General features: G+C 33.9%; 1 protein-coding gene across 1 annotated transcript; it reads right to left on the bottom strand.

Moving 5' to 3' along the window:
* Positions 1 to 3,987: 3,987 nt before the first annotated feature.
* On the bottom strand, positions 3,988 to 10,397 carry Smp_156190 (hypothetical protein; the record flags this gene model as incomplete). Its single annotated transcript, XM_018798324.1, has 2 exons — positions 3,988 to 4,002; positions 10,263 to 10,397. The coding sequence occupies 2 exons, from the start codon at positions 10,395 to 10,397 to the stop codon at positions 3,988 to 3,990; spliced, it is 150 nt and encodes a 49-aa protein (XP_018653277.1).
* Between the last annotated feature and the right edge of the window lie 6,642 nt (positions 10,398 to 17,039).

Here is a 17,039-nt window from a genome sequence, read left to right on the forward strand (position 1 = left end):
TTAAATATTTTATTCTGTGTCTAAACATATCGTATTGATGCAACACAATCTTATATTGCGTACCTTGAATGTGAGTTCTTGATTGTATCTTGTTAAAGTTATGGACTTATTGAGATTCAACTTCACATACTTAATCCGAAATCATGTGTATCAGATAAAATCGCAAGATTTGAGTATCAATGTGATCTGTCAACGTAAATAGCCATTATATTGATATCTGTTAGAGCGGCAGGTCACAAACGTCCAGAAAATCTAAACAGTTCTGTTGGTATCTCTAAGAGTTTGGTGTCAAATTTTTATGAGTGAATATCAGCGCCATGCAAGCAGAGAACAAAATGGTAGAAGAAAGTCAAGGTTAAACCTAAACAGTCACTTTACATTCAATAACAGTGGTAGTCGAATTAAGTTACAAAGGATGTGAATAAGAATAAAAAAGTGTTCACAAAATATGTATATGCTTGTAGTGTCGGTTAATATGTTAAGCCCACATAGCTTATTCTAGCTTCTGGACAGTCCAGTTTATTTATCTTTCTTGAGTCACATTTATTAATTATTCGCCCACCAACCTTGACTGTTTTTATATGAGCGTATGTGTGTGCACTTCTTATCCTATTCATCACATATCTGTAATTCATTTGTGTGTGGCTAAAGACATTGATTAGCACTTGATTAAATGGAGTTGGCTCACTTGCTTTCTCCAATCTGCTTCTCTCTTCCCTTCTTGTTTCGTCTCTCTGATTGTCTGTTCAGATCACTGAGCGCGTGAAATATACATATTCAAAATGCATCCTCGTACTTGGCTTATTTAATTCTGTTATTCACTAACGCGGAAAAGTCGATAATTATATACGAGGATAACCGGCATGAGTATTTCAATAACAATCATTTACATGATTAACCTGGAGTCAGATTAAGAGCTAATAAATGCTAACTGTCTCCATGCAAATCAGTTTTATCTCGTGGAAAACACGAACAAAGAGTTGAGCAGAATAACACGAATTCATTTTATTTATTTAGGTTTTCATCAACTTCCAAAAACCTGCAGTACAGACTTATAATAGCAAGTCGAATATGTATCATCATGGTGGAGTAGCAATTCTCATAGATGTAATGAGAATGAAAAATATAATGTTTCAAATAGAAATGATATATGAGAATAGATTATTGATCATTGGACGTATTAAGATAATTAGAAGTATTCAAATTGATTTGCTGACTGAGAATTCCCAAAATAGTGTATCTGAAGGTAGGTATTATTATTAATGACTTTATTCAATGTTATATGTTCAATACAATAATGAATTTTCAGCACCTAAGTATTTCAACAAGTTTATTTTACAAAACGAAAAGCCGCTAACTGCATACGTATATACACAAATCTAAAAAAGATAAGAAACTGTACAACCTTTAGTTAGAAAAACATTTAAGAATACAAGCCATTGACTAGGTCAGCTCTAACAACCTATTCGTCACATATTATACTTGCCAGATAAGGTATTTTTGGGCTTTTACACGTTTGCTTCCGCGTATAGATTCTAATGTATTCCCACGTCGTTTTACTAGAAGATACACAAGGTGGAAGAAATGAATTTTGTAGGTGGTTAGTATGTGAATAGAGAACACCTGCCAGGAGTTATCACGATTTAAGATGCCTACCGACAACCATATTAACAATGACCTCAGAAGATTCACCGCATCCTGATAACTGTTTTCATCACTCTCTGCAAACCACCAAAACAATGGTGAACAGTAAACAATAGTGGGTAATATGGGAGAATTAACAAATCGTAAAAGTAAATGTCGAGTAATGTGAAAAGCGTGCAGCCTCTCCATATAATAAGTCAGACTGAAAACTTTCTTCGACAACAATAGAACATGAGAGGATCAAGAGAGACCAGAGGAAAACTGTACATCAAGAAAAATGACTTTTGATATCGCTTTTATCAAATAATCTCCGATAGTACAAGCATCATGGGATTCCAAAGGGGTATTTAAGTGCTCTACATGTCTCGGGCCAAAGTTGACAGCTTTGAATTTAGAAAAATAAAGTGGGAGACCAATAACAACACATCATCGTTCAATAAGAGACAAGGCCCCATTCGTTTCGAGAGGGCATGAAGAGATAGAAATTTGAATACATACAGTGAGATCGTCCGTATATTTAACAAGTGTCTTCTGTGTAAAATTGGGACACTACTACTCTTCAAATCTGTGTATATAAGAAGCAGAACATCAGATGACTGACGTAAAAAAGACTTATTTAAGTCAGGAACTTTCAGTGCACATATAGCGAGATCGTCTGCATATTTAACATAATGTTTTCTGTGGAAGACGGCAGATAATGCAGTAAAAAACGGAAAGAAGAGGGCAAATAATAGCTTTTTATTGCACACCATGAGTTAGTAGAGACGGTGAACACTTTAAACCAAACACAGTGTACTGTTCTGTTCCAGAGAGGTAGGAACACAACTAGTTGATTATCCAGCTGTTGGTGTTGACGTTGACACACTTGTTAAGGAACATTTGTATTGGAATTGAGTTATAGCAACCATCCTACAATCAATTTCGATTATAGTCAATTTTGGTTAAGCCCTTTTTATTAACTTACTTAACAGACATCGTCACTCGTTGATATTCCCTCAGGTGTTGTTAGCTTCCTGACTTGAGTTATTCGACAATAAACTGTAGTTGCTGCTTCCTTTTATCTTCTGATTTTACGCACCGTTAAGGTTAGGATTATAACGGTTATCGAAGTTAACAATTAACGAGTCACGGCACTACAGAGTCAAAGGCGGAAATGTTATCCAGAAATGTGCATCCGACTTTTCTTTGCCTTTTCCAAGTTGAACGCTAAATTATGATCCAGAACAAAAGCAGTATATAGGGTGCTCCTATTGAGTGTGTAAACAAACTGATATAGATCAATGTGCTCTTTTAGTGCTGGTTGAAGTGAAAATAACAATAATCTTTCCACTGTTTTAATGAAAAGTGAAGTTATTGCCATGGGTAGAACTAGATGAGCACAACTGGACGTATTATATTTAGAATTTGTAAGAAGTATATAATCAAATACAAAAGAATCATCAGTTAGTTCAAATACCACAATCAGTAAGTTGGAAGTGAAATTATGAATTTAAATTCAGTGAAACAATCAGAATAAAAAAGAAAAATTTTCAAAAATGATTCAATAAACTGTTGATAAATTCAATTTGCTGAAAAAAAGATTTGTAACTGTTTTATTCTGAATACAAAAGTCGAGCTAAAGACGTTTCATGACTATAGCTTCGGTGTACTTGACTGTCGATTGATGACGTTGAAAGATTTTAAGTAATATAAACTTGAAGCTCTGTGTTGTGGAGATGTTTATCAATAGCGCTGTTAAAAGCATTTAATTCCATTGATCTGATACCTGTTTGGATATGTTCTTGATAACAAAAGTAAACTGTTCTTTCAGTTCTAGCAATGTCACTAGTTTGGTAGGTACATGTAACTCAGATTAGTGTTAATATAAAAAGGGATATTTCTCAGTTTTTTGATTGGAGTGAAAAAACATATTCTTTTCTTCAAGATAACCAGACTAGCTATACGATACATTCTGGTCAATGTGGTTCTAAATCTTCTGTTTACTATCGATGCAACATCGTAACCCTTGAATCTAAGCTGAATGAAAATGGATTTCTTGTTTTCTGTGGTTTCCTTAGACGTTTTGTCTTTACTTTTTCTATACTTCTTAATAATTTTCTTTGGAAACCCATTGTTCCTTAGGCATTTTTTTAAACAATAGGAAATTCTGTCAACAGACTAAATATTATATGGTCCAAGAAAAACAATCTGAACCTTGAACGATATAGGTATACAAAATTAACTGTACTGATGGGCAAGAGACATTAATGATACAAGATATATTATTATTTCTCAAGCCCACATGAGTAGGATGATTGATTGATTTTCCGAAATATCTCTTTCTTAGTTTGGATTGATGTCGATCTAAGCATCTTTTAACTTCCCAGAGTTTTCAGTGTTACATATTCCATTATAGAAAAACCTGAGCCATAGCCTATTATACACATTATATGTTAAAAGTTCATTTATATTTTTAATGTGGTATCATTAACCTGCAACAGCCATTTGTAATGAGCTAACAGGATGAATCAGCTGATTTAGTCTACAAAAGAACCAGAAGATAACTTGAGAGCTATTTATGCCTTCTTTTTGAAGGTACTATGCCTCTCACTTTTCCCTGTTAAACGATAAGTGAATTCTATGTGTTTTTGTCTACTCCCGATTCTTTTTCACCTGCTCCACAGTACAGTAAAGATATACATACCATGTGAAGGTATAAATTAGTCTTTTCTTTCCAACCGTAACAGGATTACATTCTAGATTTAATGCAAAAAAGGTTAACAAGTATCAAACTCTAAATTTTATCCTTAATTTTTTGTATCAGGCAGTACAGTCTAAAGGTGCTGATTTCATTTTCACTAAATCTTGTTCTTAGACGACCTACATGCAATCAACATATCATTGTACAATAATCAAGATCATATAATGAATAGAGTCAAGCATAGAGATAGATGGGGCAAGACTATTAAGTCACTAAATAGGCATATAGAGATGGTCTTCTACATAAATAACGATATATAGATAAATAAGATGGATACTTGATAATATAAAGTTAATACGAACAACAGACATTCATACTTACACATTTCAACAATTAGTTCACTAACATTTTATTCTAAAGTAATTTACGTTCACTTATCAACTAAATAGGAATTACTATTTTAAGTAATGGTGGATGCCAACAAATCTGCTGCATTACAGTAAATCAAAAGACTTTTTAGTTGAAAACATGCAAATGATAATCAATACAAAATCTTGATCATCAATGATCTTTCATGATTATTTTCGATCACTTGATTTTACAACAACAAAAAACATACAGTCTGATATGGAATTACACATTTATTAGTTACATTTAAAGGACACAACATAACAACTCTCTTTTCTTTTTTTTTTGTATAACCATAAGAAATAACAACAAATACAACACAACACAACGACAAAGACATGTCTCCATGGAATTTCGAAGAAAAGAAAAAGAATGTTAACACAGATACAATAAAATAATTTCAGGTATATAAAAAAAACAAACAAAGAAATCAAATCCAATAAACAAATAGAGGACAATCACAAAAAAATTATGTTGAATGGACAAAAATTATAGTTTAATTTATAAAATGTAATGAGTATTTGAATGATTCTCTTTTTTTTCAGTATCATTTTGGTATATGCAAAAATCTTTGAAATAAAAACAAATTACTTTTGTAAAAATGTAAATTTTAAATACTGCTGCCTAATGTTTATCTTCCTCCCCTCTCTCTCTTCCCCCCTCTCTCTCTACCCCCCTCCTCCCTTCTCTCCCCTCTCTCTTTATCTTAGTGATTCATATAAGTTTTGTTTACAAATAAATCCATATAGAAACAACAAGATTTAATGCATAAATCAATCAAATTAGGAATGTAATAAATTTTTTTTTAAGGAAAAAAAATAATAATAAAATTTATAAAATAGAAATATTTTCTTGTATAGATGAAGTGATTGTTGGTGTTGGTGTTGAATAAATATAATAATTTTGATCTGGTGTATAATAAATAAATGGTTCACCACAATAAGTTAATAGATCATCTCTTGTTTCTATAGTATTATCATTATTAGTATTACTAACATTATTATTATTAGTATTATTATTATTATATGGAGAATATTTTGAATAGATTGTATTCGTTGGATAACAACATGGTACACCGACATAATATCTTATATCACCATTATTTGTTGCTTCTATACTATTATCTTGTGGTAAAAGTATTTTTGCATGATAATGTGGAAGTTTATTGGATAGAATATTTGTTGTATTAGTAGTAGTATTATAAGTAGTATCATTATTAATATGATCAGGAATGGTACTTTGTGGAATTGAATAAAATGATTGATTCTTATTTGTAGATAATGATAGTAAATATTCATTAGCAGGAAAATAGGTAACAATTTGTGGTACATAATATAATTCATTATTAAATTGTTGAGAATGATGATGATGATGATGATAATGATGTGGATTATGTTGTTGATGATGATGATGATTATGACAAAGTTGGGAATGAAAATGATGATTATAAAATGTACTATTATTTCTACATAATAGTTCCTCATTTGAATATGTAATTTTATTGTGAATTCGGGGAATATTTTGGAAAGTTTCAGTGTCATTCATTGGTATCTTTCTATAAGTTGAATCTTCAATAGTTTTCTGTAAGTGGTTATTACTTTCTGTAGATTTCTCAAGGTGATCATTGTTATGGTAACATTTCAATTCAGTTTGTGATTCATTTGTGAATGGTGTATGATCATTGTTATTTTCATGAGTGTCATTGTTGTTGTTATGACTATATGCATCATCATCATCATTATCATTATTATCATTATCACCTTCAGCATTAGGAGTGTTTTCCACTTTGTTTACATGTTTCAATTCAATTTTTGATTGAAATGAGTTAGAAATGGTGGAATTTTGTTGATCAGTTATATCTTTTGAATTATGCATGAATTCAACTTGACATTGATAATTGTATAAGTCATATAAGTCATGTTGGTCGTTTATTGAATATATTTGTTTAGGAAAGTAATTAGTCCCGTAAAATACCTTAATAAATGGAAAGGTTTAAAAAAATTAATGATTATTTAGATGAAGCCATTTTTGTTGGAACAAAATATGATTTGAAAATTGTTAATTCTATGTTCTGTATTTATTTACACATATTACACCTCGTGAAGGAGCGTGTGCCACCCATCAGGATTCTCTGCCGTACTCTGTACTGGGCAGTCCTTTCCACTTGCTATTCATTGCTTTAATGTCTTACTCCGATTCCCGACGCAATGTGTTCCTTGCTTTTCCTCTCTTAGTTTTCTATTCAGGATTCCAAGTTAGAGCTTGCCTCGTGATGCAGTTTGACGATTTCCTAAATGGATGTCCTATCTACCTCCAACATCTTTTCCTAATTTGCTCTTCAGCCCGAAGTTAGTTTGTTCTCTCCCACAGTAGACTGTTGCTGATGGTGTTCGGTCAACGGACATTCAGAATCTTACATAGAGATTTGTTTATCAATGCTTGTACATATTTGATGATGGTTGTTGTCGTTCTTCATGTTTCAGCTTCGTACAATAGAACTAACTAACTTGACGTTCGTATTGAAGATCCTGATTTTGATATTGGTTGACAGTTGTTCTGAATTCCATATGCTCTTCAGTTGTGGGAATACTGTCCTATTTCTGTTAATCCTTGCATTTACTTTTGCATCAGATCCTCCTTGTTCATCGATGATACTTCCCTGGCACGTGAATGTTTCTACATCATCCAGAGTTCTCCATCAAGTGTGATTAGGTTGGTGTTCTCCATGTTGTATTTGAGGATCTTACTTTTTCCATTGTTTATACTGAGACCTACTGATGCAGAGGCTGCTTCTACACTATTTGTTTTCATCTGCATTTGTTCGGTTAGTTACATCCAATCTGTCCACTTTATTCTGTGCTTCCCCTCATACATCGAGGTCTTCATAAACCAGTCAATCAGCAGAAGAAAGAAAAATTAGGGAAATGCTGCCTTGTCTGACTCCGGTCCGTAATTGGAATGCATCTGTCAGCTGTCTTCCATGCACCATTTTGCACTGTAGTCCGTCGTATGAATTCCACATGATGTTGACGATTTCCTTAGGTGCTCCATAGTGTCGAAGAAGACTCTAAAATGCCCTCCTATCGACATCGTTACATGCCTTCTCATAATCGATGAAGTTGATGTATAATGACAAATTTCATTCAATTGATTGTTCAACGATGATCCGTAGTGTCTGTGCACGACCGATGTATTTCCTTTGACCTGGGGATGAGCTTTGACAAGAAGATGCTAGGCTCAATGAAGTTGTACAGGATTTAGGAACAGTCTTTTTGGTACTACTGCATCGGTTTGGCTTCCTCTGAAGACTAAACCCTCTCTATGACCGACGACCTTGCACCTCCTCCATCGATATTGCCTAAATGGGCAGTTTCGTACATAGTGCCATGCACCATAGTGCTAGCAAGGAGCAGGGAAATTCGTTTAATTCTCCGGAACTGAGTTGAAATGAGATGGACTGGGTGTAGCAGGGGCACATTTATTCTGGTTAGGTATCTGTTGGACTACTCGTACTTCAGATCGACTAGAGTTATCACTCTGGATCATAGTTAAGTCTCGCTGCAGATTAATGAGGCTTTGGTATTCATTGGCCATGCCACTAAGGATTAGTTTAGGATCTTGATCCAATCGACACAGTAGCCGTGATCTTATGTCACTGAACTTTTGGGACTGGAGGCTGCAAGTGAGGATGAGGGCTTTAAACCGGTCTTTAGACAAAGACTTCAACCAGAAGCGTTCGCATTCACGGTTTATGATGCTCAAATGATTTAGAAAGTCATCGTCTTCGTTCATAATTAGCTTCAAGCATTGATAACGAGTATTAAACAATAATGAGTTGTCGCCGAAATGTTGGCCTTATGTCTGGACTGTGTCTGAGAAAGAGCTACCACGTAGGTTCGAAGGCAGGATCGAATTACAATACCTGTCCAGCTCACTTGCACCTAACTTTCGAAGTAGCAGCTGAACCTTCCGAAAATCATCTTGATTAGCAAAATCAAATTTAAATAGGTCTTCATAACGCCGAAACCACATGTCAAAAGTAACGTTGGTATCAAGATAATAATTAAACTCAGCAATGCTATCTCCGATGCCGTCTACTGATGGTGCTGTGGTTTCATTAGATATCCTAGGCTGTGTGGGAGGCAAAATCTTGATATTTGTCAGCATCTGCATTAGTTTCAGCTGCTGCTCAAGTGAGAATTTGAGTTTAGAAGAATCCATGTTTCCAAAACCCCCGTTGCAAAATAATATACTTGATGCTATTACGAGTTCACTCTACTCGGTAAACGGAACGAAGGTCAAAGACACAATCTAATTGAAGAAATCTGGATGTTTGAATTTAGTGGTCAGTCATTCATAATGGTGGAAAATCACATAAGTTGATCTAATTTTGTGTTTCTTTCAGATTTTCAACCCGTCGTTACTCATTTGTCATCCCCTTCTGTAACAAATCATCCTTCGTGATACGATCATCAAAGCTTACTGGAAAGTATATTCTTTCACTATTCCAGCCATCAGTTACTTATTTACTTACTTAATTACGCCTGTTACCCCTTGTCGAGGAGCATAGGCCGCTCGAATGAAAGTCGAGTTCCAGCCATCAATAACTGAATGATATTCATTGCATATAAAAAAAAGTTTCCATCATAGGTTTTCTATTACTAGCCAATAATAAAATAAATCATAATCTGTTGGTTGTTTACTACTTCTCTTGACGATTATTATCAGACGTCAGCTGACAGATTCTATAAAAATGTTCGTTGCTTAAGTACTATTTATTTCCACAAAATTTTAGTAACATTGCTTTACTACTCAAAAGCTTATTAGTAGCACACCATTTTCAGCATAAGTTTCAGGAGCACTAGTATCAAGTAAACACAATATACCGATTGATATATATATATATATATATATATATATATATATATATATATATATATATATATATATATCTTCAAGTTACATTATGGCCTGATGTTCGTTCGATAATCAATGGAAAGTCGAGAAGAGTTGGATAAATATTTTTCTCTGGTTTTGAATCGCTCAATAGTGAGCACCAACTATACCACCAGGGATCGAGTTCAAAACCTTCAAATTTTGGTTAACACCAAGGCTAATGAGCAGACATCCAATGGTTCGCATGTACTTTAATTAATTCTCGATACTGTGCAATCATCTCACATTGCATGCAATAAGTAGGTGTCTCACAATCAATGCAGTTGAACTGCACTAATCACAAATCATAACCAGAACATCTGGAGACCAAAGATCCTAAGTTCGATCCCCATCGGTATCGCTGATGCATACAGCTGAGTAGTCCAACACCAGGAGAAGTCAGTTATCCAGTCATTTCTGAATTTCAGTGGTTGTCTAATTTAAGTCACTTCAATGTCCAAACAATAAAATTCAAAACTTTTGACAAACTCTGCATATTAGTAATAGTTAGAAGCCTAAGATATGTTTTTATCACGGGTCAATGTAAAATAAGAATATATATATATATATATATATATATATATACATAACATACTTTATCTAATGCCCAATTATTTGACGAAAATTCTTGCAAATGTACAACAGATTGTTTATTTTCTTTTTCTTGTTCAGTAACATCCCGTAAGAACATTTCAATGAGGCATAAAGTTTGTTGTCTTTCATGTGTCATTAAACAGATTGTAGAATGTGAAACAACTTCATATAAGATCTAAAGTGTATACAGATGAAAAACAAATTAAAGATGAGTTTTATTACTATATTTAGATCTTTGATGAAATAAGAAGACAGTTTCATGTGAAAATATTATTAACATAGATGTAAATAAATTGTGACTAGTAATTGAATCCAGGATGTATATCTCGTCTTACTTAGGTCACATCAGCTGAACATCGGTTGTTTAAACCAAAAGATGTTAGGTTCTAGTCCTTGTGTTAATATCAATACTAGGATGAAGTTCATTTCGGCTGACGAGTCTTGAAATTCACCAAACAAGAGTACTGAATTCTACAACTAACCACAATCCATCTATTCTAAAATAATCTATGGTAACAATATAAATATAGAGTCATATCACAATGATAATGATAACATAGTTCATTTAACTCTATGAGGGAGCAGTGTAAATGTTATGAAATAAAGTTTCATGTCTTTGAATTTGTTTTAAAGAATTCATTTTTCTATGTTCATCGCATAATATGCTAATACATTTTAGTTCAGAAAGATGATACAATCTATCGAAGAGATAACTGTGAAAAAGGTATGAAACCATCCACCACAGTTTCATTTATATTCACCATTATGTTTAAGTTTTGTGGTCTGTGCCACTGATGTCGACAGATATAAGTAGTATTGTTGTGTGGATTACTTAAATCCACATAAGTAGTATATGGTGATGGTCAGGCATAGAATGTATTTCGGCAGAAGATCGATAAGGAAAAAACAGGAACGAAGCGCAATCGGTATGAAAATGCATGAACAATGAAATCAGAGAAGATAGGTTGATATTTGCAGAAGGAACAGTTAAGATTGAGACAATTGATTGTTATTTTGCAAATTAACTGGTTACTGTATGGTTATCAGATTTTAGTGTGATAGTCTGTAATTTGTGCTCAATTACAATCGATAGTCCTTGCTTACTACAGTATTTATAATCAACAGAAAGTAAAATGTCTGAAGGTACAGGGTTAAGAAGATTAAAAAAGAGAACGAGAACAAAGAATGATTGGTGTGGAAACGAAACAACAATGATGTCTAAGACGATTGATGGATATTTTGCAAATGAATTATTCACTGAATGACTCTCAGATCTTACTAATGGATTCTGTAATTTTGGTGTTCAAATACATTCTATTGTTCCCACTTGTATTCTTGTTCACTGAAGCAGTATGTTGACATTAAAATTGACACACCAATCCAGTACTTTTCAATTTAAAACTTCAACCGATTATCCACTGAGTTATGACGTTCAGATGGGTACTAAATTGTTCAAAGGCTTTGATGATTATATCATCATCATCATCATCTATTCATGTGTTGTCCATGAATCATGATCTAAAGTCATAAATACAACAAAAACCTAAACAAATAAACAAATCATGAATACACATACAAAAATAAAAATAAAATAAAGATTATTTTTTTGAAAAAAAAACAATATTTTTTACTAGATAATGCCAAAATCAAGCAGATTTTTCTTCCTAAATTACCAATATACATTCTCCTAATGTCAGTTTAAAATAGTATTTTGCCTAGTTTCAGTGTTATAGGTAATATTTAGTTATGTAGATTGGAAAACAATATATATATACATATATCAAAAGGGGTTTTGTGGAGATCTTAGTAATTGAAGCTAGACTATCATGGGAAACATGGAAGCATTGGACATCCGTTTCGTTCTAGTATGAGACTCCTCAGCAGTTGTCATCCATAATCTCGCATCGCGAGATTCGAACTCAAGACTTATCAATCTCTCACGCTTGAATTGATTCATGAATTCAACCATAAAATTACTAAAATCTCCACAAAACCCCATCTGATAATAATCATATACTCACTAGTGACTGGTTCAAGATGTATTTCCTGGACTTCTGGTGGGAAGCCATGACCAGTGGAGTTCAACCAGGTCTGTTGGGAGATAGCAGTTCACTGAAGACAATGGTAGATATGTCGCTCAACTTTGTGGATCGGTTAAAGTTATACATTTACACCGTTGGATGCTGGTTAAGTGTTCTGCAGGTTAAGTGCTCGTGCGTGAAACCGATAGGTCCTGGGTTCGAATCTTGCGAGGCGGAATGGTGGATGAACACTGCTGAGGAGTACCAGGTTTTCCATGGGGGTCTAGCTTCAATTGACTCATGAGTTGTACTATAAAGTTTGAAGAAAAAATTTCCCTTCTGCTGTATTTTTAAACTTTTTTGCTACTAACCTAACCAAGTAAATTGTTCTTTTTTGTGGTTGTTTACTTTACATTATACCTTTTATTATTTCATTTTTAACTATATAGAATAAGATACACATACACATAACTACAAAAAATACATAAATTAGCATATTAACATCTATAAATATTTTACATTTGAATCTATAAGTCAGTTGAAGTTGGATCACCATGGAAAACCTGGAAGCACTGGATGGTCACTTCGTCCTATTGTGGGAATCCTCACCAGTGCGCATCCACCATTCCGCCTCATGAGATTCCGACCCAGGACCTATCAATGTTGCACGCGAGTGCTTAACCTCTAAACCACTGAGCCGGCATGCAACGATGTTAATGTCTAAATTCAACCAATCCATGAAATTGAGCGACACATCCACCATTGTCTTCAGTGAGTTATCATCTCCAAACAGACCTGGTTGAACTCCACTGGTCACTGCTTCTGACTAAAACTCCAGGAAATACCTCTTGAAACCCGTCACTAATGAACATATGTTGATTAATATCAGTAGGAGTTTTTGTGAAGATTTTAATTAACTAACAAATCATTCACGATATATTGCATACAATATTCTATTGTTACATTATTTTCCTTATTCAATTCATTTCATATTCTTTTATTTATCCAAAAATTAGGGTGGTATATTGTGAAAAAAAAATAATAAAATAAACATTGAACCTCTGAATAGAAATAATTTTTGTATTGAAAACATTGAACTGGATAGTAGTGTTTTTTGAATTATGATCGAATATTGAACAAAAAGGGTGAAGTTGTTTATATTAGTAAGATTATTACAGGGAAGAGTAACGAAGTAAATAGGATAAAATGAATTTATCATTTTATTTTGATATTTCTTATCAGTTTCAATGAGAATAGAGTTACACCATGGGAAACTTGGAAGCACTCATGCTTTCAACTATGAAAATACTGAAATCTCCACAAAACCCCTTCTGATTATAATCACATACTCACTAGTGATTGACTTCAAGAGATATTTCCTGGAGTTCTAGTGAGAACCAGTGGTCAGTGGAGTTTAACCAAGTCTGTTGTGAGATAGGAACTCACTTAAGACATTTGATGAACGGTTGCTCAACTTCGCGGATTGGTTGAAGTTAGACATTAACACCATGGGATGCCGGCTTAGTGGTCTGTAGGTTAAGTGATCTGTCGCGAGACTGGTAGGTCCTGGGTTCGAATTTCGCTAGGTGAGATCGTGGATGCGCACTGCTGAGGAGTCTCACAATAGGACAAAACGGTCATCCAGTGCTTCCAGGTTTCCCTTGGTGGTCTAGCTTCACGATGGAACTAGGAACACATAACGAGGGGAAGATGAGATTGTATGTGATAGATTTGTATTTCTTGAAATTTTCTGTTACATTAAGCAGTGAGGAGATGATGTTTCAGTGATGAATAAAGAGAATGAATGATTTTATAATCAATTGACATACTTATAATCGAAGTTAACTTACTGGATGAGCGTTAGTAGAATGTTAAGAAAAGTAATATTATGTAATGAATATCAGTGTGAGTTAGGTATTCACAGTGAGACCTGAAATGTATAGGTTACATAACTGATGGAGTCGTGGATGAACATTGTTGAAGGGTATGAAACAAGGATAAAGTAACTGTTCAGTAATTCCTGGTTTATCAAAGGCTATTTAATTATGGCCAGTTCGGAAGTAGATTGTAAACGTTTTTTTTTTGTAAAAAATTATCTTGTCCACCTCGGATGTGGTCAACCAACGTTTTACTTTTATATGCACAGAAAAAAGTCATCTGATGGCAAGGTTGTCTGCAAAGCAGACGAAAGTAGTTTTTGTTGTTGTTTGATTATTTTGAATTCCATAAATATACTTAACATATGTTGACTGTCTACTTGTGAATATTTTGTTAACTTTTTAGGCATAAGTTTCTAAGATCATGTTCATAAAAACTCTGCAGAAAACATTTTTATCAGCCTTTCCTATGAACTTGTGTTACGTCATGGGACCGCTGACCGATTTCAATTCTTAAATCACCAATCAGTCTAGTGTCCCCAAGTTGATCAGTTACATGCTTAACAAGCAATATTGACCTTGACCCGGCAGGTAAGCCCCAAATGGTCCGTTATTTTGAAGCTCCTCTCTATCCCTAGCATTTGAGTTCAGATGTAGCAACTATCATCTACAATATTTATGTTTCAAATAGATGAGATTTAAGTAAAGGCGTGCCAGATCGCATTAAACCATAAAATGTGAAATAACAATTATGCATAAACAAACTATAAATGGCTGTAAATGAGGAAGATTGAAGATAATTGACTGGCAAAATATTAGGAACAGTAAACCTTTAGACTGTAGTTTGATAGGTTAACCCAAAACTTACGATAAAAGGAATAGCTATATAAAGTAATCTAGTTACTCAGTAAGTATACAACAAAATTTTAATTAATAATAATTCGAAAAACCAGTTCCAACCTCGATATTCTTTCGGTTATGATAACTTGCCACCATAATTGCGTGTGATTTGCTAATTGTAACTAGAAGTGAGCGCCATATCTTATTTACTTTAAAGAGCATATAAACTGGACAACTTTTGTAACTGACAAGATAAAAACTATTATGAATTCACTTGGTGTTGTTTATTTGTATCTCCCCATTGTTATCGGGGACTGCAATCCATCTTGGTTATAAAGCTTGTGACTTCAGGCAATATCGAGGCAGTCCGCACAGGATGCACTAATACCAATTAGAGACTGATCGATTACAGTCCTAAATAATAATGGGAAGAAACAAGTAAACAACGCCAAGTGAACTTAAACTTCACCCTATTGCACAAGCAATTGGCTATCATGAATCAGTAGATAAGTGGATAATGTGATGGCGTTTGAAGCGAACTGTTCTGGGTTCGAGTCTTAGAGTGAACATCAACTGTGAGATGCAGGTACATTCAGTTGACGAGTCCCAAATAGGACGAAGCGCGCGTCCTGGATTACACTGCTAGCCATTATCCATCTTTGATTATATCATGCAGTAAATAATTCATTTGCAAAATATCCATCAATCGTCTCATACTTCACTGTTCTTTCGTTTCTACACCAATCATTCTTTGTTTTCGTTCACTTTTCTTTGGTCTTCTTAACCTTCTACCTTCAGGCATTCCACTTCTTATTGGTGATACATACTACTTATATTTGTCAACATCAATGGCAAACACTATAGTAGTATATAATTAAAATGTACATTTATCTTTGTCCCCACATTATCTCATCACATTGATGTTAACATAAGTCTAATAATCAACCCACATAAGTTTACCTTCTATTTCTTTTAAATTTTCTTACATTTTATAATCTTATCACAATTGTAGAAGAAGAAGAAGAAGAGAGAAAAAAAAGGAAAGAAAAAAGGGAATTAACTATCCCTTGTGAAAAAGAATTTAGAATAAATATTATTATTATTATTATTAATAAGACATGGTCTATCATTGATTACATCTGCCCACATATATTACATAGATACTAACTATACGTGTTTTATTTCTAACCTAAGGTTTGTTACCATTGAGTAAATAAATATATATATATTTGTGAGTTTGTCTATCGTTCACCTGTCTGTATATCACTTTTATCAATGAGATTGATTATACGACTTGAAATGTTTACAATTTATTGTTATAACTGATCTCATTTATATTGTGTAAAATTGATAATAATGAACATGGATTGTTTAAAAATATAGTTTTTCATTCTAATAAGTAAAATAAAAGAGTCCTACAATAAGACTAAACGGTCGTCCAGTGCTTCCAGGTTTTCCATGGTGATGTAGCTTCAATTGATTCATGATTTCAACTATATGAAAAAAAGAACTTTTAATAATGTAAATACTTATACATGTTGAAAGCGTGAGTTAATTGAAGCTAGACCACTATGGGAAACCTGGAAGAACTGGACGGCCGTTCCGTCCAATTATGGGACTACTCATCAGTGCGCATCCACGATCCCGCACTCGCGAGATTCGAACCCAGGACTCACGCTTTCAACTATGAAAATACTAAATCTCCACAAAACCTCTTCTGATAATGATAATCATATGCTCACCAGTGACTGACTTTAGAAGATATTTCATGGAGTACTAGTGAGAAGCAGTTACCAGTGAAGTTCAAACCACGTCTGTTGTCAGATAGGAACTCACTGAAGACATTTGTTGAACGGTTGCTCAACTTCGTGGATCAGTTGAAGTTAGACATTAACACCGTTAGATTCCGGAAGGCTCAATGGTCTATAGGTTAAGTGATCTGGCGAGAGACTGGTAGTTCCTGGGTTCGAATCTCGAGAGTGCGGGATCGTGGATGCGCACTGTTGAGGAGTCCCATAATAGGTTTTCCATGGTGGTCTA

This window comes from Schistosoma mansoni, chromosome 6 (genome assembly GCF_000237925.1).
Source record: "Schistosoma mansoni strain Puerto Rico chromosome 6, complete genome".
Taxonomy (NCBI): Eukaryota; Metazoa; Platyhelminthes; class Trematoda; order Strigeidida; family Schistosomatidae; genus Schistosoma; species Schistosoma mansoni.